The 27,089-nt window shown below is 55.1% G+C and overlaps 2 protein-coding genes across 6 annotated transcripts; one reads left to right on the plus strand and one right to left on the minus strand.

The window, feature by feature from the left end:
- Positions 1-13,227: 13,227 nt before the first annotated feature.
- Positions 13,228-20,452, minus strand: BAK1 (BCL2 antagonist/killer 1). 3 transcript variants are annotated; one of them, XM_061397935.1, is made up of 6 exons: positions 20,199-20,452; positions 17,388-17,467; positions 16,385-16,520; positions 15,933-16,076; positions 14,688-14,868; positions 13,228-14,568 (listed from the first exon to the last, which is right to left on the minus strand). In XM_061397935.1, exons 2-6 carry the CDS (start codon positions 17,455-17,457, stop codon positions 14,464-14,466), a joined length of 636 nt encoding a protein of 211 aa, XP_061253919.1. In that variant the 5' UTR covers positions 17,458-17,467; positions 20,199-20,452; the 3' UTR covers positions 13,228-14,463. The 3 variants fall into 3 exon arrangements, with proteins under 3 accessions (XP_061253919.1, XP_061253918.1, XP_061253920.1); XM_061397934.1 differs by lacking the exon at positions 20,199-20,452 and adding an exon at positions 19,364-19,640; XM_061397936.1 differs by lacking the exon at positions 20,199-20,452 and adding an exon at positions 18,129-19,318.
- A 115-nt stretch (positions 20,453-20,567) lies between these two features.
- On the plus strand, positions 20,568-25,776 carry LOC133236112 (gametogenetin-binding protein 1-like). Of its 3 annotated transcripts, none has more exons than XM_061397931.1 (6): positions 20,568-21,146; positions 21,973-22,085; positions 22,480-22,574; positions 22,734-22,890; positions 23,850-23,989; positions 25,526-25,776. In XM_061397931.1, the coding sequence occupies exons 1-6, from the start codon at positions 20,689-20,691 to the stop codon at positions 25,574-25,576; spliced, it is 1,014 nt and encodes a 337-aa protein (XP_061253915.1). In that variant the 5' UTR covers positions 20,568-20,688; the 3' UTR covers positions 25,577-25,776. The 3 variants fall into 3 exon arrangements, with proteins under 3 accessions (XP_061253915.1, XP_061253916.1, XP_061253917.1); XM_061397932.1 differs by having other exon boundaries at positions 22,746-22,890; XM_061397933.1 differs by having other exon boundaries at positions 20,568-20,759.
- Positions 25,777-27,089: the final 1,313 nt, after the last annotated feature.

The raw sequence follows: 27,089 nt of genomic DNA on the forward strand, positions 1-27,089 counted from the left end.
TACATCAAGGCTGTATATTGTCACCCTGCTTATTTAACTTACAGGCAGAATACATCATGAGAAACGCTGGACTAGAAGAAACACAAGCTGGAATCAAGATTGCCAGGAGAAATCTCAATAACCTCAGATATGCAGATGACACCTTCCTTATGGCAGAAAGTGAAAAGGGACTAAAAAGCCTCTTGATGAAAGTGAAAGTGGAGAGTGAAAAAGTTGGCTTAAAGCTCAACATTCAGAAAATTAAGATCATGGCATCCGGTCCCATCACTTCATAGGAAATAGATGGGGAAACAGTGGAAACAGTGTCAGACTTTATTTTTTGGGCTCCAAAATCACTGCAGATGGTGACTGCAGTCATGAAATTAAAAGATGTTTACTCCTTGGAAGGAAAGTTATGACCAACCTAGATAGCATATGCAAAAGCAGAGACATTATTTTGCCAACAAAGGTCTGTCTAGTCAAGGCTATGGTTTTTCCTGTGGTCATGTATGGATGTGAAAGTTGGACTGTGAAGAAGGCTGAGCGCCAAAGAATTGATGCTTTTGGACTGTGGTGTTGGAGAAGACTCAACCAGTCCATTCTGAAGGAGATCAGCCCTAGGATTTCTTTGGAAGGAATGATGCTAAAGCTGAAACTCCAGTACTTTGGCCACGTCATGTGAAGAGTTGACTCATTTGAAAAGACTCTGATGCTGGGAGGGATTGGGGGCAGGAGGAGAAGGGGACGACAGAGGATGAGATGGCTGGATGGCATCACTGACTCGATGGACGTGAGTCTGAGTGAACTCCGGGAGTTGGTGATGGACAGGGAGGCCTGGTGTGCTGCAATTCATGGGGTCGCAAAGAGTCTTACACGACTGAGCAACTGAACTGAACTGAGACAGCATATTAAAAAGCAGAGACGTTACTTTGTCAACAAAGGTCCATCTAGTCAAAGTTATGGTTTTTCCAGTAGTCATGTATGGATGTGAGAGTTGGACCATAATGAAGGCTGAGCACCGAAGAATTGATGCTTTTGAACTGTGGTTTTGGAGAAGACTCTTGAGAACGCCTTGGACTGCAAGATCAAACCAGTCAGTCCTAAAGGAAATCAGTCCTGAATATTCATTGGAAGGACTGATGCTGAAGCTGAAGCTCCAATAATTTGGCCACCTGATGCAAAGAGCTGTCATTTGAAAAGACCCTAATGCTGGGAAGGATTGGAGGAGAAGGGGACGACAGAGGATGAGATGGTTGGATGGCATCACTGACTCAATGGTCATGAGTTTGAGCAGGCTCTGGGACTTGGTGATGGACAAGGAACGCTGCACTCCATGGGGTTGCAAAGAGTTGGACTGAACTGATCTCTTGGAATGTTTAACTTCAAGGAGGGGATGTGTTGCTTTATTCTTGTAGCCATTCACAGGTGGGCACCTGTCAGATCTGCCTCTGAACTGAACAAAGTCACTTTTAGTTTAACAGTCAGGCAGACGGGCAGGATTCCCTGAGGCAGTCCATTATATATGATTGTAATAACAAAAGCACCAAAGTGGGGGGGAGGTTAAAGAAACAGATCCACCCTGGAGTCAGAAATGGCCCTTCCCTGCAACAATTTCAGAAGTGTTCTGGACCAGTGACTTCTGTATGCCAACTATTCTTCCTTATTCTTCTTCAGAGGAGTGTCTATTGTGATTTTTCTGGCCCAGACTCACCATGGTATTTTGGGTGTGTATGAGATAAATAACTTGCCTTTTTAGATCATAGGCATTCCATTCAAGAGCTGCGTTCAGACCTGATGTAGATCACAAGATCCTGGACCTTGGGCTTAATGTCGTGATTGATGCCTCTTTATGGCTTCCTGAAGTGGGGATGAGCATACTTTGCCTGGAGGGAGAACAGAAATAATTGTTGGAGGACAGATTGGTAGGTTGATTTAATTGATGGCTCCAACTCATCACTCTTCCCTATAGCCACTTCCTTTGTCCTGTAAATTTGTGGTTTCTTGTGATAGCTTATGGTGAACGATGTTGGATTCGTAATCTTGGAAGATTTAGCTTCGGTACCAGAGAACAGGCTTGATCACTCAAGAGCTTTTGGGTAACAGAGTTTTATTAAAGTGAAAAAGGACTGAGAAAGCTTCTGACATAGACGTCAGAAGGGGGATGGAGAGTGCCCTCCTTATCAAGGCCTTATATACTTTTACCAGACCCACTCCCACAACATAGGTCTTAGGACAACAAGATTAGTCAGAAGGTTCTTGTTAAGAAGCAGAAATATGTCCTCAAGCAAGATACACTGTTATTGTATAATCATTAGCACAGAACTTAAGGAAAAACATACCCTTGAGAAAGATGAGTTTTGTTGTGTAATCATTAGCTCCGGGCTTAAAGAAAATAATGTCTTAAGTGACTAAGAGAAAGCAATGCAGAAAAGAAAGTTTGTCCTTTTCTCCTCTGAACCCCATTCAGAGGAGCGGAGGACTTCTTATCAACCTAAGAATTAACTCTCTCATTTGCATAACAGAAGCAGAGTCAATTTCCCCACCCTCTTTTTTGAAAAATATTTATTTGACTGCACCTTTATTTAAAATATGTATTTTATATAAAACATATATTGCATATTTATAAAAATATATAAAATAAATGAAAAATATTTATTTATTTGACAGGCCTTATTTGTTGCACTCAGGATCTTTGGTCTTTGCTGTGGCATGGGAGACCTTTAGTTGCAGCATGCAAGATCTAGTTCCCTGATCAGGGATCGAACCCATACCCCCTGCATGGCGAGTATGGAGTCTTAGCCAGTGGACCACGAGGGAAGTCCCTCCCCAACCTCTTGAAGAATTAGAATTTAGCCCTGTGACCTGCTGTGGCCATTGTAGTGATGTTGGCCGACTTGACGAAAGTAGAGGCTAGAACAAGTGTGATTCTGCTACTTGTCTTGGTCCTCTGTGACCGCCATGAGAACACGTGAATGTGAGGTCATGCCAAGCTTAAGCTGCGGAGGGACGACGCGTGACGGAAACTGAGCTGGCCCAGCTGAGGTTATCTTAGACAAGCCAGACGGTAGCAGACCTGCCGGGTGATGACGAAGGCATGAATGTACCCAACTAAGAACAGCTAAGCCTGGCCCAGTCAGCAGAATTGTCCACTTCAACCATAATCTGTGGGAAAAAATAAATATTTCTGTCACGCGAGTATATGTTCCTCGGTTCTTTGTCTCGTCACAACAAAGATTTGGAGTGACGGACATTAAAGTCCTCGGCGCGTCACAGCTCTCGGGTCTTGGACAAACCGTGCTACAGCTCTTAGGCAAATCAGTGTTACAGCTCCATTTTATTTAGAAGATAGCAGGAGAACCCAAGACTCGAAGAGAAGAGAATGGAGGAGTGCGTGGGGGGGGGGGGGCGGGGAGAGAGAGAGAGAGAAAGAGAGAGAGAGCGCGCGAGCGAGCCGGCGCACGCACGTGGGAGAGAGAGTCGGTGAGAGAGCTCTTTGCCTCCTCCTTTTACGTTTTTTCCCTCCACCTGGACCTGCCCTATGCAAATTGGGCTTAGCCAGGAGTGCTGTTTGTTCTGCCTGAAGTCTTCACTCTGGTCCTTGGACCTCCCTTTGACCTTCCTTGTCTTTTAGCCACCGCCATTTTGGACTCCTTTTCCCAATTCTACCTACCTAACATTTCCCACAGAACTAATAGATGATTTTTGTTTTAAGTTGCTAAGCTTTGGGATAGTTTTGTTACATAGCAATAACTACCTGATACATGGTTATTGGTTATGAATGTACATTTTTTAAAGATTAGGAAAGGACTAGATAAATGTTAAGAAAAATGAATTGTGGTGATTTTTAGTTTTTTCTTCTATTATCCCTAATAACTATGTTTCCCAGTTATAATAAAAAGAAAGCAGAATAACATAATGGTAAAGATCATAGACCTCAGAGAAATCTTAGGTTCTAATATGTTAACTAAAAAAGATGCATAACGTGAGAGCTACAAGTTAAGTTTTATTTGGTTCAAAATGAGGACTGCAGCCGACAGCACCTCAGATAGCTCTGAGAAACTGCTCCAAAGAGGTAGTGATGGAAAGGCAATATATATGATTTTGGTGAAGGGGGAGTTCAATACAATCAAGCACTTATTTTATTCATACAAAAAGTTATCTGCTAGTCATGAGGAGCTGATGTCATCATGAAGGGATTTAGTGCTTGTCCAGATACGAGGAATGTAAGAGGGTCATGAAATCAGGGCCTGAAAATGTGGTGGGTTAGTCCCTAAGTCGTGTCCAACTCTTGGACTCTTGCGACCCCACTGACTGTAGCCTGCCTAGCTCCTCTGTCTATGGGATTCTCTAGGGAAGACTACTGGAGTGTGTTGCCATTTCCTTCTTCAGGGGATCTTCCCAACCCAGGGATCAAATCTGGGTCTCCTGTATTGAAGGCAGATTCTTTACCAACTGAGCTATAAGGGAAGCCCAAATGAGGAGATGCAAGGGGAAATCAGTTCCTGAGAATATGTAACTATCTGAAGTCTTGTTTCACCAATTTCTCTGGAGCACAACGTGCCTCACTCTCCACACTGAACTCCCTTCCGAGTGTGTTGAAAGTCAGCAGCCGCAGCAGCACAGGATTCAGTCTCTGCAGAGGCAGCTGACAAATGCCCTTGTTGTTCAGTCACAGGCAAATACCCTTGGCAAGTGCTAGTTTGTAGTATGCTTGTTTTTTTCACTCAGACTCTGGGAGAGTTACTTAGTCATCCTAAACCTCAATTTCTCTATCTTCTAAATGGGTATATTTCATAAAGTTGTGAAAATTAAACAAGATAAACTATATAAAGAATATAGTATGTACATGTACATATAATGTGTATTTTGGCCCCATCACTTCATGGCAAATAGAAAGGGAAAAAGTGGAAGCTGTGACAGATTATATTTTCTTGGGCTCAAAATCACTGTGAACAGTGACTGCAGACATGAAATTAAAAGACATTTGCTCCTTGGAAGGCGCAAACCTAGGTTTGTCTATGGCAAACCTAGACAGTGTATTAAAAAGCAGAGACATCATTTTGCTGACAAGGGTCTGTATAGTCAAAGCTATGGTTTTTCCAGTAGTCATGTATGGATGTGAGAGTTGGACCATAAAGAAGGCTGAATGCCAAAGAATTGATGTTTTTGAACTGTGGTGCTGGAGAATTCTTGAGAGTCCCTTGGACTGCAAGGAAATCCAACCAGTCAATCCTAAAGGAAATCAACCCTGAATAGTCACTGAAAGGGCTGATGCTGAAGCTGAAGCTGAAGCTGAAGCTTTAATAGTCTGGCCACCTGCTGAGAAGAGCTGACTCATTGGAAAAGCCCCTGATGCTGGGAAAGATTGAAGGCAAATGGAGAAGGGGGTGGCAGAGGATAAGATGGTTGGATGGCATCACCAACTCGGTGAACATGAATTTGAGCAAACTCCAGGAGATAGTAGAGGACAGAGAAGCCTGGCATGCTGCAGTCCATGGGGTTACAAAGAGTTGGACATGACTTAGCGACTGAACAACAACAGCAATGTATCAGACACATAATAAAAACTCAGATTTTATCATTAATAATAGAATATTTTTGAAGATTACAATGAGGTCCTATTTTTTTGATTAGCAGTATTGATGAAATTCAGTAGCTTCAACTCAAAGTTTCTACCCTTAAATCATATACATGACAAGACAAATACAAATACTCAAGCTAAATTCCATTCCCTTCTGGTTTATAGAGCCTTCATGGTATTCAGTAAATGTTTGTTGAGTGAGTGAAAGAAAGCATGAATTCTTATTTTGTTTTACATTTAGAGGGACTGGCCCAAAAGCTATGTAAGAGACAGACTGAAGACTTATACCCAGGTCCCAAAACTTAAAATGAAATGCATTTCCTAACTAGTGGTTAAAAACCTAATGGTTAAAACCATTAACCTTACATAAGATCTAAAGAACTGGAGATCTATATATATCCCTTATATATCTGAGAGATACCCAAGGAAAAATGAGACTTCCTGATTTAGCTTACAATTCAGGATTAAATACCATCTTGTAAGTTTATTTAAATTTTTAAAAAATTAATTTATTTCTTTGGCTGTGTCAGGTCTTAGCTTTGGCATGCTGGAATTTCGATCTTGGTTGTGGCATGTAGGCTTTAGTTCTCTGAGCAGGGATCAAACCTGGGCCCTCTGCACTGTGGCTCAGAGTCTTGGCCACTGGATCACCAGGGAAGTCCCTAAATGCCATCTTAAAAGGGAAAGGGGAGGGCTTATATAGGCCTCTCAGGGGAGAGTAAATGACTTTTAAGGAAGATAAATGGGCCCTTAGGAGAAGAGATGGGAGATATGACAGTTTGTGACAAAGTTTGTCTGATACAACGTGGACTTCAAGTCTCCTTTTTGAAGATAAATAAGTCTTCTCTTGTTGATGAAACTCCTGGGAGGGGAATCTATGACAATTCATCTAAAGGAGGATCTGTCTTTAGACAGATGGGGGGATTCAGAGAAACCCTTTCCCTGCATTTGCTGTTTTTCAAATGCCTACAGCTCAAAATATACCGAAGTGTCATATTTTGAAGTCAAAAGTATGTCCTTCTGATGTCAAAGTATGAAGAAGCATGTTGAAACAAAGAAAGGAGGTGGGTGGGGAACAGATCCCGTGAAATGTGGATTGGGGCACAGGGAGGAAGTGGGAGGGGCTTTGAAGACCGCAGCACTGGGACCGTCAGGTAGGAGTCAGAGGAAAGGGAAGGTCTCAAATGCCTGTCTGTTCCCTCCTCTGAGAAGCCTCCTTGGCTCACCCCCAGACCTGGCTTGATGCACCTCCTCCAGGACCCCACGGCCCTGCCCTGACACTTCTCACTTGAGTCATCATCACTGCTCGGCACCTCCTCCTTTGCGTGGAAGCTCCTGAGGATAGAGAGACACTGACTTCCCAGTGCCTCCACCAGGGATCGGCAAAGAGGAGGCCAGCGTGATGAGCAGAGTGGATCCAGTGGATTTGAAGTAGGGATTCAACATGGAGAAGACAGTGTTTTGTGAAGTGTGGTGGTGGGATTGAGTGGAGTAGGACCCAAGGAAGGGCCACTAGCTAAACTTGGAACATGGAGGATACACCCCGGGCCGTGGCAGTGGGACTGGGAAGGCAGAGATGGGGCGGTGAGGAGCAGAGATGCTCCAGGTGCAGTGCTGATTCAGGGCAGCCATGGGTGCAGCGGAGCTCCCACATACGAAGCTGTGTGCCTGGAGGGCCCTGGGCAGCAGGGAAGAGGCGTCTCCCATGGACAAAATCCTTCTGGGTCTCCCCCTGACAGGCACCGAGGCCGAGACAAATCCCATAGCATCACACAGTGTGGAAACTGGCTTTCTGATATTGTGATTTGTAATAAGAAATACATCTTTGTTTTTTGTCCTTATTCCTGGCACTGAACGCCTAAAACCCTTGACATTTCCTAAGTGGTATAAGAGCGATATATTAAGGTGCATTTTTTTAAAGGTGCATTTTGTTATTCATAACAAGGCCCTTTCAGCCACATCTGAGTTTATGTTAATCAGGTGACTTTTGGGAAGCCCCTACAGATGGGGGCAGGTTGCCAGGGGAACCAACTGTGATTGGAGAGTTGGAACTTTCAGCCCCGTCCTCCCATCCTGGAGAAGGGGAGAGGGGTTGGAGGTTAAATTAGTCACTAGTAGTCGTGTAATGAAGCTTCCATAAGAATTTCTGAGCCATGAGGTTTGGGAGAGCTTCCTGGTTGGTGATCACCTGCCAGGAGGGTGGCACACCCCAAACTCCACGGGGACGGAAGCTCTTGTGCCCTGGACTTTTCCAGACCTGGCCCCAAGTATCTCTTCATCTGCTTGTTCATTTGTATCTTTTATTTTTAGATATTTACTTATTTGGCTGAGCCGGGACTTATTTGCAGGAGGCGGGATCTTCTATCTTAGTTGTGGCAAGTTAACCTTTAGTTGCAGCGTGTGGGATCTAGTTCCCTGACCAGGGACTGAAGCCAGACACCCTGCATTAGGAGTGTGGCATCTTAGCCACTGGACCACCAGCTAAGTCCCCACTTGTATCTTTTAATATCCTTTGTAATAAACTAGGAATCCATTTTTTAAAATGAATTCTTTTTTAAAAAAAGCATCATTTATTGGACTGCCCCAGGTCTTAGTTACTGCATATGGGATCTTTAGGTGAGATGTACGAATTCTTAGTTGTGGCACGTGGAATCTAGTTCCCTGACAGGGGATTGAACCTGGGCCGCCTACTTTGGGAGCCTGATGTCTTAGCCACAGGACCACCACAGAAGTCCCTAAACTAATTAATCTAGTAAGCAAGCTCTTTGCTGAACCATTCTAGCAAATGGATCAAACCAGAGAAAGGGGTTGTTGGAACTTCTGATCTATAGCTGGTCTGTCAGAAGCATCCGAACTTCTAATTGGCCTTTCAGGGACTGAGCCCTTAACCTGTGGGATGTGATGCTATCTCCAGGTTGACAAATGCCAGATTTGAGTTAAACTACAGGACACATAGCTTTGCCGGGGAAAGAGAAAACAAGGTCAGTAAGAGAAGCAGCCACGCCCCCCGAGCCTCACCTCATCAGGAGGAGGTGAGCCAGGCTGGTGGCAGCTGGTCCTGCTTTACAGTGTGCCCTCCAGCCAGAGGGCTTCATGCCATCACTCTGCCCTTGTATGGAGCTGGCATGGGAAAGCAGCCTTGTCGGTGAAGGAACACCAGGCTGCTTGGCACCGCACACAGTCTAGATTCAGGGAGCCAGCCCATTACAGGAATTGTCTGAGGATGCTGGTAACTGGATACCTCTGGCCTGTGAATATTACCAGGTTCCTAACCAGCCAAGGAGGGGAGCACAGAATACTCCGATTAGCCCCCAGTCCAGTGGTCAGCTGAACTTGGATGTGGCTCCTGTCACTGGCAGAAGGAAGGAGGGGGTTAATTCAAGCCAGTTCCATTGTTCAGGCCAGCCAAGGTCATGTGAAAATAATCTTGTCTGTTACACTACACATCACAACCAGTGGACTCTGCCACCTCACCAGGACTGGATTTGGATTTAGCCTGCACGCAGCCCTTCTCACAGGAAATGGCAACCCACTCCAGTATTCTTTCCTGGAGAATCCCAGGGACGGGGGAGCCTGGTGGGCTGCCTTCTATGGGGTCGCACAGAGTCGGACACGACTGAAGCAACTTAGCAGCAGCAGCAGCAGCCCTTCTCACACACAGCCTACTAATTGTGTTACTCAGGTTCCTGGAAATCTTCTTTTTCAGTAGACATGGGAACCCACCTCCCAGAGCCCAGCCCAGTGCTGCCTGTGCCTGGATTCACAACATCCACAGTTCAGAGATGCTGGCCATGTCAGATTCAGCTGGTGGGGTCCTCCTGGGGATTAAACAAGAAAATGTTCTCACTCTTGAGGAAGCCTAACCGTCTGCTAGAAATGATTTGGAGAAATTGCTCTCCGTAGGGTCAGAGGTCAGGTCAAACAGGGGTCAAGTCAAAATATGAGCAGGCTGGTGAGCCCAGCTTCCATGCAGCCAATCATCACAAAAGGAAGAGTTGGTTAAGTGGAGCTGAGTGGTATATTCATTTCCATGTTGATTTCAACATGGATGCCCACTCTGGTGTTACCCTGCCCCCCAGCGCAGGAGCACACTCAAATACTCAAAGGCATCCACTGGTGCCTGCTTACATTCGCTGCCAAATCCCACCCTTCCGGTGGAAAGGGATTCTCTGGCTTTCGTCTCTTCAGCTATTGACTTTTTCAGAAAAGTCCAATTTCTGCCCATCACTTGATCTTGGTCTTGTGAGGCTGCTCTTCTTTTGATTCATTTATACACTTTGCCAGGGATCTGCTTCTGGTCAGGGGCTCAACAGCCCAGACTACTTCTTTTTGTTCTTAATACCTAGTAGACTGAATCTCTCATCTTCCCCCATTTTTATACCCCAGAATGGGGGAGCCTGGTGGACTGCCGTCTATGGGGTCGAACAGAGTTGGACACGACTGAAGCGACTTAGCAGCAGCAGCAGCAGTCTGGTGTTCACCTTTCTAATGTGTTTGGCAATTGGTGATCACATCCCATAACCTGGGTTTTGCTAAATTTTTGGTCCTGGACATTTAAAAACCTCTGGCAATCTTGCATAATGCCATTCTCTCTCTCTCTCTCTCTCTTTCACACACACACACACACACACACACACAATCTGTTCCGCTTAGATTGAACTAAACAGATTTACAAGTGTCTTTGATCTGGACCTCTACATCCTTGGTGTGCACAACTGGAGCAGGATATGGTTGTTTTATTTATTTTAATTAATGAATTAATTTTAATTAATTTTAATGCCATTCAGATGGTTGGGCTTCTCCAGTGGCTCAGAGGGTAAAGAATCCTCCTGCAGTGCAGGAGACCTCAGTTCAGTCAGTTCAGTCACTCAGTCGTGTCCGACTCTGCAACCCCATGAAATACAGCACGCCAGACCTCCCTGTCCATCGCCAACTCCCGGAGTTTACCCAAACTCATGTCCATCGAGTCAGTGATGCCACCCAGCCATCTCATCCTCTGTCGTCCCCTTCTCCTCCAGCCCCCAATCCTTCCCAGCATCAGGGTCTTTTCCAATGAGTCAACTCTTCACATGAGGTGGCCAAAGTACTGGAGTTTCAGCTTCAACATCAGTCCTTCCAAAGAACACCCAGGACTGATCTCCTTTAGGATGGACTGGTTGGATCTCCTTGCAGTCCAAGGGACTCTCAAGAGTCTTCTCCAACACCACAGTTCAAAAGCATCAAATTCTTCCGCGCTCAGCTTTCTTCACAGTCTAACTCTCACATCCATACATCTATTCCTGGGTTGGGAAGATCCCCTGGAGGAGGGCATGGCAACCCACTCCAGTATTCTTGCCTGGAGAATTCCATGGACAGAGGAGCCTGGCGGGCGGCAGTCCATGGGGTTGCAAACAGTCTGACACGACTGAGCAACTAAGCGTGCGCCTCTGCGTGCACACACGCACACACACGCACACACACGCACACACACACACGCACACACACACACAGATGGTTAGGTCAAAAAAACTTGTTCAAACAACGTACCAAGTGGTTTAGGCAAAGGAAGGATTTTCTCATTTGGATGGACAGCCAGTGACCTAAAATAAACTTTATTTTTTAATAAATTTATTTATTTTAATTGGAGGCTAATTACTTTACAACATTGTAGTGGTTTTGCCATACACTGACATGAATCAGCCACTGGTGAAGGTAAACTAGCAAACTCAGGAAGGTACGCTTGGGCTGGGGGCGGGGAGGCAGGCACTGGTGCAAGGCGGGGCAGGAATTTATACGGACCCTGCACAACTGAGCGGGTGACAGTTTTTCCTTCCGCGGGCAGGCTGCACTGCCTCTTCTCAGTGGTACCACAGACCAAGGAGTCTAGACCTCTCTGGAGGAGACGAAGCAACAATTTCAGAAGAACCACAAATCTTGAGAATTTAACTTCCTTAATACCTACAATGGAGAAGGCAATGGCACCCCACTCCAGTACTCTTGCCTGGAAAATCCCATGGATGGAGGAACCTGGTAGGCTGCAGTCCATGGGGTCGCTCAGAGTCGGATACGACTGAGCGACTTCACTTTCACTTTTCACTTTCATGCATTGGAGAAAGAAATGGCAACCCACTCCAGTGTTCTTGCCTGGAGAATCCCAGGGACGGGGGAGCCTGGTGGGCTGCCGTCTATGGGGTCGCACAGAGTCGGACACGACTGAAGTGACTTGGCAGCAGCAGTAGCAATATCTACAAAGCCCATCTGCTCCCTGTACCCCCAGAGCCCCCCCTAAGAATGTATTTATATTTCTCTTTTGGCAATTTCATCTTGACAGAATACAGGGTGGCGTGGAAGCCTAGACACAGGCCAAAAGTTTTCCGGGCTGCGCCCCAGGCCTTTCAGAAGACCACGCAGCCGCCGCCACCGCCCACCCTTATTCCAACTTTCCGCCGGGATTGAGTGGTCGGTGCGCCCCGAGGCCCCGCCCATGAGAGGGCACGCTTGCGCGCCTGAGGCGGCCGCGGCCATCTTTGATCCAGGCAGTCCGCTCTCCTCCCGGCGTTCTCAGGGAGGTCGCGGTCGCGCGGTTCCCGCCTGCGCGGCGGGTAGGCGATCCCTGCTTCCCCACCTCGCCCTGTGGCTGACCTGTGCTGGAGACCAACGGCCCCGGCCCCCACCCCTCTGGGCTCCACGTGAAACCTCGAGCCAGTGTCGTGGCCAGTGCTAGCTCCCCGCCCTTTCTACCCGGTGACTCCGGGCAGGTACCTGAGTTTCCTTATCTGTAAAATGGGAGTTTAACAACCCTTCTCGCCACAGCTATACCTGCTGATTGTTGGGCACGTATGATAAATTCTCGGCATAAAGCTTCGCAGAGTGTGTTCCATAAAAACTGTCTACGAGCTTTTCCTGCAGAAAACTGCAAGGGGCCTTGTGGCCACCACCCTTCCAGCCACCACAGCTCGCAGGGGTCCCCTCTCAACGACTGCAGGCAGGACGTGGACTCTGAAGACGAAGTCGGAGGGCCCAGGGGATTGGCAAGATGCCCTCGGGGAAGTAAAAGAGAAGCCCGAGTCCTTTAGGACTTGCGTGTGACCCCTTTTGGAGAGGTGTCAGAAAACAGACCAGGGTGCCCGGGACTAGAAAGACTTCCTCGGTTTTGGAACATTTAAACGCCTCCGTGCTTGTTATTTTTATCACCCCTGGCTGCCTCCCCATAGGGACTCCCATGCAGCAGAGAACTCCTAGAATGAAAAGCCTTGTGTGTGTGCGAGCTGTGGGGGACAGGCCGAAGAGGGAGCCGGGATGCTGCGTCCCAGGTGGAGCCAAGCGTGGGTGGTGGTCCCCGGAAGGGAGAGTTCAGACCAGGCCTGTGGGGGTCCCCAGGCAAGGGCAGCTGCTCCAACAGCTCTGCAGCCAGAGCCTAGCAGTTTGGGGACCCCTGACTTCCTGTGGGAATGGGAAACTCGCCTGGAACCCCAAGAAATGAGGAAAGTTCCCAGAGAAGGGGGTAGCTAGTGGAAGGGGCCAAGGCCTTCTAGAGGGCTGGAGAAACACACCCAGCCCTCCACAGGGTTTTGGAGGCTCCAGAGGAGACCCGTCAGTAAAAACCAGGTGAAAGTCACTCATGCCCAGGTTCCCCCAGTCAGCCTGATGAAGAGAGGGGTAGTGGAGAAGACAAAAGGGATCAAGTCTGAGTGGGGGTTGCAGTTTATTTTCAGACACACTCAAGAGGGTGGGAGGTGGCCAGGCGGCTCCCTCTGCGTCCCCTCCCTGCATTTGGTTTAATCAAGAACTCCTCTCCCCTGACCTCTGAATCCCTCAGCTGTGCAAGATAGACGAGGCACTTGACCCCACCATCAGGAGGGGCTCAGGCAGGTGTGGGGTGCGGAGGGTAGAGGTTGGGGGCGGAGTTCAAGTATTCACAGTTCCCTGTGCATACCCCCGGATTACACTGTGCCCAGGCCAGAAGGGAGGGCCCCAACCCTGGGGTTTCTAGTGGTGTTTCTAGCCCTTCTCTCACTCAGAAACTTCAAGATGCGCTCCCTACCCCTCCTTTCCCTGACAATGACAAACTGCCGTCCTAAACCCTGTAGCCCAGGTGAGGTGGGGACCCGGGCAGTGCACTCAGACGAGACCCCTCCCTTCCTCACCTGGAGTAGGTGGGTGTGGTGAGCTGCGCTTGTAGTGATGGGTGGGAGCAAGTGGTAACGTGGGGGGACAGAGGCCCTCAGGAGCTCTGGCCTGCACCCCACTCCACCCCACCCCGAATCCCTGAGAGTCCACCTGCAAAGTTAGTATGGGCCGGCCGGCGGGGAAGAGGGTAGCAGGGGCTGGGGGGGAGCCGAGGAGCACCTTCCCCCGCACCTGGCCCCACCCCGCCCCAGTCCTGTTCCCGGGGAACCTGATGCTTAGGAAAGGCCAGGACTGGGCTCCAGGCCCAGCTTTCAAGCTCAACCTTCCAGAACTGCTAAATTCTGGGGAAGGGTAGAGCTACTAACCCCCACAGCCCAGCTGTCCTGGCTTTGGGCAGAGTGGTGGGAAGGAGGGGTTCCCTCCTAAGGGTATTATAAAAAGCTAAAACCGTTAACAACGACTTGGGAGAAGTGGTTCCCAGCTTCTTGCTTCCCCAAGTTATCAGTCTCCCCAGCACCGAGCAGACAGGGCTGAGGGGGTCCCAGAGAGCTAAGGGAGAGGCCACCGCCCCACTCTGAGAGGGGGTCCGTTAGCACCATGCAATGTTGGAGCACCCAGCAGTCTGATGGATGCCCCTGGGCAGGGGCGCTCCAAAGCTGGAGTGCCCACTTACTAAAGCTTCTGTGCTCTTAATGGGGGGCAGGGGGACACCCCTGTTAGAGAGGAGGTGAGAGGAGAAGCCGGGGTCAAAGTCCACAGAAGGGTCTCAGGACCCCAAAGGGCCCCTCCAGGAGTCATGACTTGAAGAATCTTCGTACCACAAACTGGCCCAACAAAACCACAGCCAGAACTATGGCTACGCTCTTGATGGGGCCGTTCCCCAAGTCCAGGGCTGCCACCTGCCAGGAGAGACAGGAGGGTCATGGGCGGAGGGTGCTGGTGGCTCCCGGGGCCAGGGTGGGGCTGGGAGGCGGGGCTCCAGTAGCAGGGAGAGGGTGACCAATGCTCAGGCACTCACCCAGCCACCCCTCTGCGCTATCCACCGGGCGATGGAGCGACGCAGCATGAAGTCGGCCACGAAGCGGGTCACCTGGCCCAGGAAGCCGGTCAGGCCGCGCTGGTAGACGTGGAGGGCCAGGCGGTAGCCAAAGCCCAGCAGAGCCACCACGCGGCCCCAGTTGATACCGCTCTCAAACAGGCTGCGGGCAGGGGAGATGCCGTTGCTGGAGACCCCTGGGGGGGGCCTTCTACTTCCTTCCCCCTCCCATCCCTTTGGACCCCCCGTCCCCATCTCCTCCCTGCTGGAAAGCAAAAATGGCTTAGCCGTGAACTGGGGGGGGCAGAGGCTGCCCCAGCCTGGCCTCGATCTGGGAAGAGCCCGTGTCCCTGTGAAAGGAGAAAGCTCAGAGGGCAGATGAGTGGGGCGCTGCTGCTGGGGCTCAAAGGTACACAGAATGTGGAGGGCAGAGCAGGTGGGTAGAGGCAGCAGGGAGATTACCTGTGGGTGCTGCTGCTGGCCTGGCAGCCCGGGACGGCAGAGAGAAAAGGACAGAAGAGGAGGTTAGGACAGTCTTGGAATCACAGCGGAGTTGGCGGTGGCCTCTAAGGACACAGGCAGGGTGTTCAGCTCTGAGCACTGATTCCATCTCCTGCTCCTGCCGTCACCCTCAGCCTCGAATCTACCCCGCGACTGACTTCCTTAATCCGCATGGTGACAACGGCTAACACCTCTAAGTGTGCACGCAATCCTAAGCGTATTCCCCCTAGTTTATGGACCAGGAGACTGAAAACTAGGATGTGTCATGAAGCCGGTAAATGGTGAAGCTAGGATTCGCCCAGGCTGCTGGTCTCTTGAGGCCAGATCTCAGCATCAGGAAGTCTTTCAGGACCCGGTGGGCTGAAGCCAGGTCCAGCAACCATTTTTGTGTGAAATGTGGCTCCCAATCAGAACAACAGCTGTGTCCCAGCAGTGCTGGGGAGCTCTGGGAACACCCCCACTGCGAGCCCCACCCCACACACACAGTCCTGATCTACCAGCTCATGTTGGTATCAGGGCTTATGAAGGCTGTGCCCTTGTGTACAAAGATGAGGAGTCTGGGCTTAGAAAGAGAAAGACGGGGGCCCAAAGCCACGCGTGAGTTAACAGCAGAGGCAGGGACAGAAAACATGTCTCCTGACACCAGCAGAGAAGCTGTCTCCCGTTTCACAGGCAGGGCCTGGCGCGGTGGGGACAGCGCCATGGAGGGGCGGTGGCCGGGGCTACCTGGACGCGATCTTGGTGAAGTACTCATAGGCGTTGTCTGCTGTTGGCTGCAGGTGCTGCAGCATGGCCTGGAACTCCGCATCATAGCGCCGGTTGATGTCGTCCCCGATGACGGCGAGCTGGCGGCCCACCTGCCCCATGGTGCTGGAGGAGCGGGAGGCGGCCAGTGAGTTGGGGCCCGGGCTGGCAGCAAACCGCTCCTGCCTGAGATGCCCTGGCCTCGGGCGCCCCTCCTGGGAAGTCCTGACCGTGTGCTCAGACATGAGGGCTGGGCCCAGGCACAAGGGGCAGGCTGTGCTGAAAAGGGTGCCGGTTCTGGGATGGGAGCGGTGACCCGAATGCAAAAGGGCAGCAGCAGGAGAAGCCCCCAGGCTTGCTCAGCTGCCAGGACCAGCACGGTGACCCTGCCTGAGTCTCCGCTTCTCTCAGCACGTCCAGGGGCCGCAGCTCACCTGCTAGGTTCTGGGTGCAAGGTGACCATCTCTGGGTCAGTAGGCGCAGCCGCCCCCTCGGCCTCCTGTTCCTGCTGATGGCGGTAAAAGACGTAGCTGCGGAAGACCTCCTCGGTGTCCCGGGCTACCTGCTCCTCTGGGGACCAAAGCCGGGAGTCAGGGAGGAAGTGCTCTGGGGAGGAGGGTTCCCTCTGCTGGGGGACACACCTGTCCCACCTCTAGCCCTCAGGTGACACCTAGGGCTGACTCTGAGTAGAGCTGTCTTCTCACAGCAGCCTCGTGGAGGCGACCGCCCCGTTTACAGATGAGGAAACTGAGGCACGGTGTTTGCATAACTTGCGTGAGGTCATGTGGCTGGAGTGAGCAGTGTGGCCAGGATAGATTCCCAGGAGTTTGGGTCTCTGGCTTTTAGTGTCCAAGGCACCTGGCCGTATGGCTTGGCTTAGGGAACGGACTGCAGCCCAGGAAAGTCACATTGGGACATAGTGAGTGGCCTGGGATGGAACCCAAAGTCCAGGAAGCAGCCTGTGCTGGGTGGCAGAGCTGCCAGCCTTCCGGTGGTCCCCTTGGAAGAGGGCACTCTCTTCCTTCCTCCCCAGAGTCTAACAGCCCAGTCTCCCTGTTGAGCAGCCCTGATCAGGTGATAAGCTGCCTCACTTCCTTATTTCTCCAGCTGGGATAAGACAGCCCCGCCCCACGCCTTCCCTCCTGCTCACCCATCCTGCCCGGCTGCCCAGGAAGGGCAGGGTGTCCTCCTCAGACTCACCGCCCCCTCCCTCGGCCTCCACATGTCCTTCCCCACGCCGCTCCTGGGGCTTGGTCTTGCCGGCACCCCCGCTGGTGAGCCAGTGGGCCGCCCACACTGGGTGGGGAGGTGCTTTTCTCCTTTGTGCAAGGCGGGTAAACTGAGTTGGGCCCCTGGGACTGTCCAGGTCTGCTCTCGCCAACCTCCCAGCTGGCCCCGGTGGTTATGGGGTGGGTGAGGGGGCAGACAGACCCTTACCCGAGGTGGAGGAGGGGTCAGGCTCGTCGCAGTCCTGCCCGGGGGGACCTGGGCCTTGTCCGGAAGCCATTCCTCAGGTCCTGGGGAGAAAAGCAGCTTCAGTCTGTGTTGGGGGCAGATAGGAAAGCAGAGATGGGACCAGGGGCTCCGGCAGTCTGTGGAGGCGGGGAGGGCCCCCTCCCGAAAGACCCACTGACCCAAGAACTTATCACTTCACTGGCGGCTCTTCAAGGAAGACTGGGGCTGAGAAAGGCCAGGCAGCCAAGACTGCCCCCGCTGGGGACCAGCGCAGGCCCCGGGGCGGGGAGGCCACAGCAGTGCCCAAGCAGCTGTCTAGTCACGTCTTACCCCGTTCCTGGGCCGGGGAGGTGAGTTTCAGAGGCAGGGTTTCCTTCCGCTGCTGCTGGGGCCCTCTGAACCCTATCCAGTCCACACTCACCGCAGACTCACTACCTTCCAGCCAGTGACCCCTGAAGGCCGTCCCTGAAGGCCCCACTTCCCCTCCGGCTAGTCAGAGCACGCCTGTTTTCCAACTCGGACCTGTGGTGTCCTCCTCACACGTGCAGGAGGAGGTGTGGGACGCGGTGGGTAGCGTGGCAGGGTAGGCACCGTCATGCCCACTGCACAGGTGGGAAAACTGAGGCTCAAGGAACGCCCCGGGCCACAGGCCTTGTCAAGGCGTCAGGGTGACTGACTTTCCACACGTGTCCATGCTCTCCTCAGCGCTCAGGTCAGACTTACTTCCCAGTTGCCGGCGTCGGTCTCTGCCTTTGCCCCGCCTGCCTAGCAGGTGGCTGAGGAAACCACGTGTAGCCCTTGCCCGCCTGTCTCCGGCCCCCGTTTCCCTCCTTTTCCGGGTTCTGGCCACAGCCCCTGGCGGCTCAGTGAACCCTGGGCAGAGCAAGTGTTTCCTGGACATAAGCTGTTTCACTTTCAGTTTGCACCCTCCTCATTTCCCCGCACCCCAAAGCTGCCTCCATCACCCAGGCAGGAAGCCCCCTCCTCTCCCCACTCCGGAGGGCCCAGCCTGGGCCCAACACACAGGCCACCCTCTCCCCCCTGGGAGGGCCTGTGTAGCCCTCCTCCCTGGGAGGGCCTGTGTACGCCCTCCTCCCTGGGAGGGCCTGTGAACCTTATACCCTACCCCGCTCAGGCCTGGGGCCATTTTCCAAAGGGCCTCAGGAGAAGGGTGGGGAGGGTCCACCTGTGTGCCCCACCTCTTCACTGCCAAGGGGGCAGGGACAGGGAGAAGGGACTCGCCCCTCCTGCAGCCCGCGGTCCCCCTCCTGCTTAAGACAGACCTTTGCCTGACACCCCGCATCCTAGAAGCTGCTTCCCAAACAAGGCGCCTTTCTCCCTCCCTTGGTACCCAAACGTGGTGCCCCCAGGACATCAGGGCTTAGGATGCTAACTGCACCTCAGCTCCCTCTCCCACTACCCCTGGGGCTCACGGCTGGGGATGAGGTGGAGCCTTGGAACCCGCCCCAGGGCCAGAGGCCTGAGCCGACCCGGGACTTCCTCTGCCCCCATCCAAGCGGCCTGACTTCCTGGTGGGGAGAGTCCGCTGTGCCCCACCTTTTGGGTTGGCCAGGCCCAGGATGCTGCTGGAGTTGGGGGGGAGGGGGCAGATCCCAACCTAGTCTTAGGACTCCTGGGGCAGCAGGAAGCACTGTGAATGGTCTCCCGCTGCCCTTGACCTTGACTCTGACCTCCACTCCCATCCCCCAGACTGCTAAAGAATCTGGCTCTTTGGCATGCAATTCTCGGGCAGCCAGGGCCAGGGCAAGAGGGCCGCCTCAGGGGCAGCCCGAGGGAGCCCCTGCTGGATAGGGCCACCATCGAGGGTTGGTGGAGCTGCCCGGGCAAGCTTCACAGCGGCATTCCTCTCCCCAGAGGGCTCCCCAGGGGCTCCCTGCCTCACCCCGGGCCTGGGGCTGCCCAGGGAAGGGGGCATGGGCAGGACTCTCCCAGCTTACCTCCCCGGACCCTGGCCCAGGCCCGGGATGGCCCAGTGGGGCGGAGGCCAGAGATCCTGAGGGGCCGGGGGCTGCTCCCAGGGTCGCGTCCCCAGTCCTGGCTTCCAGGAAGGGGAGTCAGTGGATCCCCGGTGTCTGGAGTGCAGCCTCTGCTGGTCCCAGCGCGGCCCTGGGGACCCACGGGGCTGCAGCGATCATAGAGGCGCCGGCGGCTCCCGGCTCCCATCAGCTCCCTCTAGAGGAAGTTGCTCAGTGGCCGCCGGATGCGAAGCCGCAGCCCGGTGGCCTGAGGCGGGTCTGAGCTCCGCAGGAGAAAGTGGCTTCCCCTCCTCCTCCCCCACGGCTTTTCCCCCACCCTGGTTCCCAGTCCTCATTCTTGATTTGTCCCCTGCTCCCTTCCATCAGTGCCAGCAAAACAGCCAGGATGGGGTGGTTCCTTGAGACCCACTGTGTGCCAGGCACTTTAAAAGCCCTTTGGAAAGACTTCCTTTGGTGGTCCAGTGGCTAAGACTGTCCTCCTAACGCAGGGAGGTCTGGGTTCGATCCCTGGTCAGGGAACTAGAGCCCACACATAGCAACTAAGAGTTCACGTGCTGCAACTCAGACACAGTGCAGCCAAATAAATAAATATTAAAAAAATAAATAAGAGCACTTTGGAACAACCCTGGGAAGTTGGTGCAGTGGGCCACACCCATCTTACAGGGGAACAAACTGAGACTCAGCTGATCTAAGGAACCTCTCCCAAGGTCACTGAGACGGGTTTATAATCAGGTCTCCAGGAATAATACTAAATTGAGATTCAGCGTGCAGTTAAGACTGTGCACCAGGCACCTACCTTGGTGGTCTCCACAGAGGAAATGTGACGTCCCCCTGACTGTGCCGGGCAGGTACGAAGAAAAGAGGGCACGGTGGGCCCGTGCCAGCTGGACGCTGAGAAGGGAGGGAAGGGGGAGGACAGCTGCCGGGGAATGAGTGCTTCCCAAGGACGGCAGCGGCTGCAGGGGGACAGGCGGGGAGGAGAAAGCCCTGGGCCACCACCCCATCCTCAGAGCTGGGGTTCCTCTGGACTCCTCTGCCTGCCCCCACCACTGTCTCCTGGGGCCTCCCCAACCCCCAAGCTCCCCCCACCCCAGCTGGCTCCCTAGGCCTCGTCAAAACCCCTGCACTGTCTGCCCCAACGAATCCCCCCTCCCCCCTCTGCCTTCTAGAACTCCTGGAAGTTTCCAACTGGAGGTTTTCAATTTGAAAACCCCCTTCTGTTCTTAAGCAGTTGGTCCTGTGGTGTCTGCTGCGGCCCCTCCCTCTGAGTCAGGGACCCTTTCAGGATGGAGGCCCCTGCTTCAAGCCCTCGACCCCGAATTTTGGGCCGCTCCTCCATGTTCTGCTTTTTCCGGAGGTTGGTGGGCAGCAAGCGCAGCCCGAAGAACTCAGACAGGGCCCTGCGGAGGGGCCAGTCGTGGCCCCTGAGGGGGCAGGACGCCGTCCCCTTGATGACCGACTGTCAGGGACGAGCCGGGAGGAGGGAGTCCAGGCCTCCCGCCACGCTGCCCTTCGCCCGCCCTGGGGCCCTGCCGCAGCCAAGCCCCTCAGGGCTGGAGATGGGGGACCCTGGGGCCCAGACCTCCCCTCCAGCAGAGGTCCTGAGGGTCGTGGCTCAGGGCGTAGAGGTGAAGCCAGTCCTGCCCAGAGGAAGCCAGGAGGTGCTGGGCCACTTGTCTGAGCTGGAGGAGAGGGAAGAGGCGGCCACAGGGGAGGCCTCAGGGAATACGGGGACCTCAGAAAGGTGAGGGGCTGGGCCGCGAATGGAGGAGCTAGGGGGAGCCAGGGTGTCAGGAGGGAGGGGGACGTGGGCCTGAGGTTTGACGACCAGAACTGGGGAGGGACCAGGGGCTTCCCTGGTGGCTCAGCCAGTAAAGAACCCACCTGCAAGGCAGGAGACCCCAGTCTGATTCCTGGGTTGAGAAGATCCGCTGGAGAAGGGATAGGCTACCCACTCTAGTATTCTTGGGCTTCCCTGGTGGCTCAGCCGGTAAAGAATCCACCTGCAATGCGGGAGACCTGGGTTAGATCCCTCTGTTGGGAAGATCCCCTGGAGAAGGGAACGGCTACCCACTCCGGTATTCTGGCCTGGAGAATTCCATAGACTCTAAAGTCCATGGGGTTACAAAGAGTCCGACATGACTGAGTGACTTTCACTATCAGGAACGGACTCCTTGGGTGGGCAGAGGACTGGGTGGGCATGGTCGTTCACATCAAGGGTGGAGAGGGCAGAGGGAGGCAGAGACAGGGCTCCTCCTGCAAGTGAGGGGTTGTGTAGAGGGGCACCAAAAGGACAAGGGCACAGGCCAGGGACGAGGAAGGGTGCGTGTGGGGTGAGCTGGGCCTCCCATCACTTCCCAGCTCCTTGCTGGGCCCCTCCCCTCCTCATCCCCCTCTCACCCCACTTTTGGGGGTATCATCTCCCTCTGTGAAGACCCCAGAGGGCAGAGCAGGGAGCAGGGGGGAGCAGGGGGGTGGAGGAGCTGAGCGGGGCTTCCACGGGGGTGTGGGACCTTCACCACCTCTCAGGCCCCACCTGCCACCCCCATCTGACTGTGCTCTGGGGTCAGGGGCCACTCTGCCCAGGCCTTGGCGGTGGAGCCGGGATGCGTGCGGAGGGCCGTGGGGCCACTGGAGTTCAGCCCCGAGGCCTTCACCAGGGAGGAGGAATGTCTGCTCGATGGTGAGTGCGGTGGCCACAGGCCCCGGGGGATGGCCAGGGCATCGGGCCGGGGGTGGGGGGGGCCCGGGGGACGTGGGGCAGTCTGAGCGGAGCTGGATCCCAGCTACACTCGGTGCAGGTGTGAGGGCGGCAAGTCGCTCAGTCTTTGTGCATCTCAGTTTCCCCATCTGTAGAATGGGAGTGTGATAGCACCTCTGTCAGAGGGCCTTAGCAAGGATTAAGTGAGACGTTCTATCTCCGTGAAGTGCCTAGAACTGTGCCTGGCACATAGCCGGCGTTTGCCAAAGGACACAAGGAAAGCTGACCGTAGCTCAGCCGTCCCGATGGACCCGTACTCCTCAGGCTGGGCCTCCACCCTTTGCTGTGGGCTCCCAGTGACCACTGCCCTCCACAGGTGACCCAAGGCTGGCCTCCTCCAAGGTGGGGACAGCTCCCTGGAACCGCCTCCTCGGCTTGTACAAGCGGCTGCAGAAAGGGGCCATGGCCAAGGTCCGTGGGGCCCCGGCGCGAGGGGGCGGGCGGAGGCAGGGCTGGGCCCGGGAGAGTGCGTCCGTCTTGCCGCTCCTGCTTTCTGCTCGGGGGCCGGGGTCGGGGTGGGGCCCGGGCTCAGGTGCCCCCCTCACCTGCGGGATGGCCGTCCACCCTCAGTTCCCTCTCAAGGAAGGCCTGCCCCGAGAGGAGCCCGGCGAGGAAGAGGCGGCGGCGGCGGCGGCGGAGGAAGACAGCGCCCTCAAGCTCTGCGTGCCGGGCATCGTCACTCTCCAGTCCCCGCTGCATAAGGCCTTCAGGTCAACGGACACAGTGGGTGGGTGTGCCGCCCGTACCCCCTCACCCCGCCCCAGCCCCGCTTTGATGGAGCGGCTCTCGGATGCAACACCGGTTAACACCACCAGGGGGAAGCACAGGACTTAAAATGATCGCTCAGGCCGGCTGACCTGCGGGCGCCGGTCCCCAGAAGAAGCTGGGTGTGGGCCTGGGAGGCGGGGAAGGCTTGAGGGGTGGGGGGCGGGTTACGACACGGACCGTGGCTCCTCCAGCAGCACCCTTTCCCAGTCCGGAATTCTAACTCCTTCAGTGGCTCCCCCCTGCACCCCCAGTTTTCCCCTCAGTTGTGCACTTGCTGTGGCGGTGCCCAGGGGACCCCCTCCTCCCATTGCAACCACCTCGCCACCCTGGTGGGGCGAGCAGATGGCTTAGTGGTAATGAATGACAGCCTCCAGTAAAGTCTCCATTGACATTTGCCTTACCACGAGCCAAACCCTCTCCTAAGCACTTTTCATGAAATACTGCATTCTGACTCTGAGGTCGGTCCTGTTATACCGTCTTCGCTTCCCTGTGAGATCACTGGGGCCCAGAGGGGTTAAGTAATTTGTCCATGATCACCTCGCTGGTCAGTGGCAGAGCTGGGGCTTGAACCCCTGTGGTTTGGGTTACTCCGGGTTGGTACGCTGGAATTGATGGCTGGGGGAGGCGGGGCGGGGTGAAGGAAATGTCTGCCCCTCGAATGAACACTGTCCCCCCCGGAGGCAGGTAAAGAGATTCACGCTCGGGATGGGAGCAGGGAGCCCAGTGAGCATCCTGGGACAGGCTGGGCGGTGGGGAGGTGGAGTCTGGCGGGCTCCAGGGGCCCGACTCGGGGTGACCAGGGGCCACGCAGGACAGGGAGAGGTTTGGAGAGCTGGGGCCACTTCGTCTTCCTCAGATCCCCGGCAGGCTGCAGCTGCCCGCTCCTGCTTGTCCCATGCCCTTCTCTCTGGCTCTCAGGTTTTGTGGAGGCGGAGCTAAAGAAGCTTCTGGTCGTTCAGCGGGAGTCCCGCCTCTGGAAGATGGGCGGCTATGACGGCCGGGAGCTGCTGACCCAGCCAGAGATCACCCTGGAGGAGGCGGGCGTCGTGGATGGCCAGGTACACCCACCCTCCCACCACCCCGCCCTGCTTGCCGCCCGGGAGCCTGGGGCTGGAGACCTCCCCTCTCCGTAGGCTGCGGGCCCAGGCTCCAGCCACCCACGCACCCTGCTGGGCAGGAAGGGCACAAGTCCTTCTCCATGGTGGTCTCTCTGAGAGCAGGACCCCGGCCTCCTAAGCACACACTTCTCCATCTGGCTGGCTCTCACTTAGCCCAGAGCCCGTTGCTAAGGCGTCACTGCCGTGCATTTGCTGTGTGGTTCCGGGCAAGTCCCTCGCCCTCTCTGGGACTCAGTTTCCTCATCTCCACGAAGAGGGAGTTTATCAGGCGGCTTCATGGCTTTCTTGCGCCTCTGTCATTTGCATAAGGTCGCTCTTTTTCCGTCTCCCATTCACATCCACACTTCCTCCCACAAACACACACAGGCGCAAGTGAGTTGCCAGGGGTAACAATGGGGACCACCCCCAGCCCGCCCTCTTTGACGTTGGCCTTAAAGGTTAGGTCTGTCCAGGCTTCTCTGAGTGCACACTGATAGATCTGTTGATGACAAAAATGTGTCGATTTCCTTTCTGGGTTAATTTCCATTCATTCATCAGTTCACCCTTTCCTTCAGTGGACATCTGCCCCCTGCAGACTGTGCAAATCACAAAAGGAAGAAGCAAAGTCTGTAGTCTGTGACTTTGAATATGGGCTTTGGTGTCTTCACCTGGAAAGGGGGCCATTGGAAGATGAGATGAACTGAAGAGTGTGTGGCAGTCAACTGCAAAGGGCACTCCAGTGTCAGGGATTATGACTCACCTCTCGAGGGCCATGAATACCAGGAACCCTTGCTTCCCCCTCGTCCTGAGCCTTAGGCCATGCCACAGGGTGCCCCCGGGTGCTCTGGGGAGCCTCACCCTACACCACACAAGTCCTGTCTCTGGTAGGGCTCCTGCTTTTTTGCCTTTTCCTGCTGAACGGACCTCTCCTCCCCAGCGCCCTCCAGGGCCGCCCCCTGGGCTGGCCTGCCCTGTCCCGGGCGTCCCGGGCGGCACAGTCCTAGGGTCGCCTGAGCACACAGCGGGCCATCAGGGGGTTTCTGGATGGTGGCTCAGGCGGTGCCTCACCGGGGGCGGGGCAGCCTGCTGGGGGCGTGTCGAGGGGCCTGTCCTCATCACCACCCCCTGTCTCCTGGTCTGCCCTCAGGGACACCAGGCTGAGGGGGAAGGAAGCCAAGCCCCGGCCTTTGGGGAATGCTGGGGCCCTGGGAGAGGGGCGCCGAGGCCGCAGAAGCAGCGCCCCGAGCTGGGGGTAGGGGTGCCGAGCCCCCTCGGCAGGGTGTCCAGGACAGAGGTGAGGGAGGGCTCGGGCCGGCTGGGGCTGCTCCCCCCAGGCCGCAGGGAGGCGGCTCTGGGTTGGTGGGCTGGGCCAGCTGCTGGCCCCTGGGGGCAGCTTTGGAAAGTGGTCTTGGGGTGCTCGTCTCTGGGGGTGCCGAGGAGGAAGAGGAGAGCTCAGAGACGCCAAGGCCTCCGCTTTCACCCACTTGCAACCCCCAGCACCTGCTTCTGGAGGCGATGGACGAAATGGGAAACTGGCCTCCAGAGTGAAGCCGGCGCCGCCCGGGGTCCCTGCAGGCGTGGAGGGACGGAGCCCCGCTTCTCAGGGCACCTCAAGGAGCCCCTGGGGCCAAGGAGTCTCAAGATAACCCGTGTCTGTGCATCTGCAGGGTGCGCCTGCCCGGCTGACTGCTCCCACTTGTCAAAGTCAGGCCTGTCACATTACTAATAAAACTCAGTTCGGCATTGGGCTCCTTGACTGTCTGTCTGCGGAGCCCGACCCCCGTCCTGCACAAGCCTAGTGTACCGGAGTCTCGGTCTCTCTCGTCGGGGCCCACAGGCCCCAGGCCACCCCAGCTGCAGAGCCCCGGTCCCCATCTGAGCTGGAAGACGGCAGGTCTGGTGCACCTGACCGCGGTGGGGAAGGACCTGGGGCACCAAGGCCTGCAGGCCCTGACTTCCCTTCCTCCTGAGTTCCCAGGCCCGGCGTGGGGCCTCCTGGGAGGATCCGGGAATTCTCCAGCAGGAAGTCCCTGCCCAGCCGGCACAGGGACAAAGCCAGGAAAGCAGACCGTGGGGACCTGCCCCAGGGGCCGGGCTGGGGCAGGTGAGGGGCCCCTGGGTAAGTGGAGGTATGCCACAGCGGTGCGGGGCCAGGCCCCACCCTGCTGCCCTGGTCAGGGCCCACTCTGCCAAGCGGAGTGCTGGGCACCTCTGGGGACCCTGGGTGTAGGGAGATCCAGACATCTAGAAGAAGACATTCCTCCAGCTCTACCAAATTCCAGAAGCAAAGGTGGGGGTGAGTTCCTCATGGGAGGCACACCTTCATCCCTGGCTTCGTGGGCATCCAATGAGGGGGAGGGCTAGGTGCAGTTTGGACACCAGGAGGTGCTGTTTGCCGGGAGGGCCGGCTGGTTGCCCGTGGGATGCTGGTTCATTGTCTCCCGTTGGGGTCTGGGCTCTGAGCCCCCAGCGTACATGTGAGAGCTCACACTGTCCCAACACTTATCAACACCACTGCTATTTACAGACACGTCTGGCCTTCTCCACAGGGCTCCCACTGGGTCCAGCCCAAGGCCTGTACAGAGCTGAAGATCAGTGTCAGAACACGGCCGCTGCTTGAGTAATTATTGTGATTGCAAACAGCAGCTGCCTGTCAGGTAGTGCTGGGGGCGCGGTGAGGGGCGGCCAGCAACCCGACCTCCTGCACCGCCCTGCCCCGCCCAGCCCAGCGAAGGTGAGCGCCCTGCCTCCCACCCCCAGACGGGGGCTCAGAGCCGGGCTTGGAGACAAGATGGCTAGTGATTCACAAGTGGGCCGGGGCTTCCCAGGCAGGCTGCCCACCCTCTGGAATCCTTGACTCAGGCCCTGAGCTGGGACCGGTGGAAAGGCCCATGTGGACTGTCCCCCTGAGTCAGCTGGGAGGTGGCCTTGCGATCAGATGACTCACCTGGGCGCTGATTCCTTCCTCCAGGGTGTTGGCTGGTGGGAAGCCTGGGGGCCTCGGAGGGCAGACTGTGGGCTCCCTGGTGTCTCCTGCATGGACGCAGCCCTCCTCACGGAC

The sequence above is a fragment of the Bos javanicus genome, chromosome 23, assembly GCF_032452875.1.
Source record: "Bos javanicus breed banteng chromosome 23, ARS-OSU_banteng_1.0, whole genome shotgun sequence".
Lineage (NCBI taxonomy): Eukaryota > Metazoa > Chordata > Mammalia > Artiodactyla > Bovidae > Bos > Bos javanicus.

What these genes read in the sequence shown, in the direction of transcription:
- BAK1 (XM_061397935.1), bottom strand. Translation starts at nt 17,457, where the DNA reads ATGGCTTCCGGACAAGGCCCAGGTCCCCCCGGGCAGGACTGCGACGAG. An exon ending in TGACCCCTCCTCCACCTCGG is followed by an intron (nt 16,521 to 17,387) that starts GTAAGGGTCTGT and finishes TTTGGTCCCCAG; the next exon opens with AGGAGCAGGTAGCCCGGGAC. An exon ending in TTCACCAAGATCGCGTCCAG is followed by an intron (nt 14,869 to 15,932) that starts GTAGCCCCGGCC and finishes CCCTGCCCGCAG; the next exon opens with CCTGTTTGAGAGCGGTATCA.
- LOC133236112 (XM_061397931.1), top strand. Translation starts at nt 20,689, where the DNA reads ATGGAGGCCCCTGCTTCAAGCCCTCGACCCCGAATTTTGGGCCGCTCC. An exon ending in CAGGTCAACGGACACAGTGG is followed by an intron (nt 22,891 to 23,849) that starts GTGGGTGTGCCG and finishes TCTGGCTCTCAG; the next exon opens with GTTTTGTGGAGGCGGAGCTA. An exon ending in CGGGCGTCGTGGATGGCCAG is followed by an intron (nt 23,990 to 25,525) that starts GTACACCCACCC and finishes TGCAACCCCCAG; the next exon opens with CACCTGCTTCTGGAGGCGAT.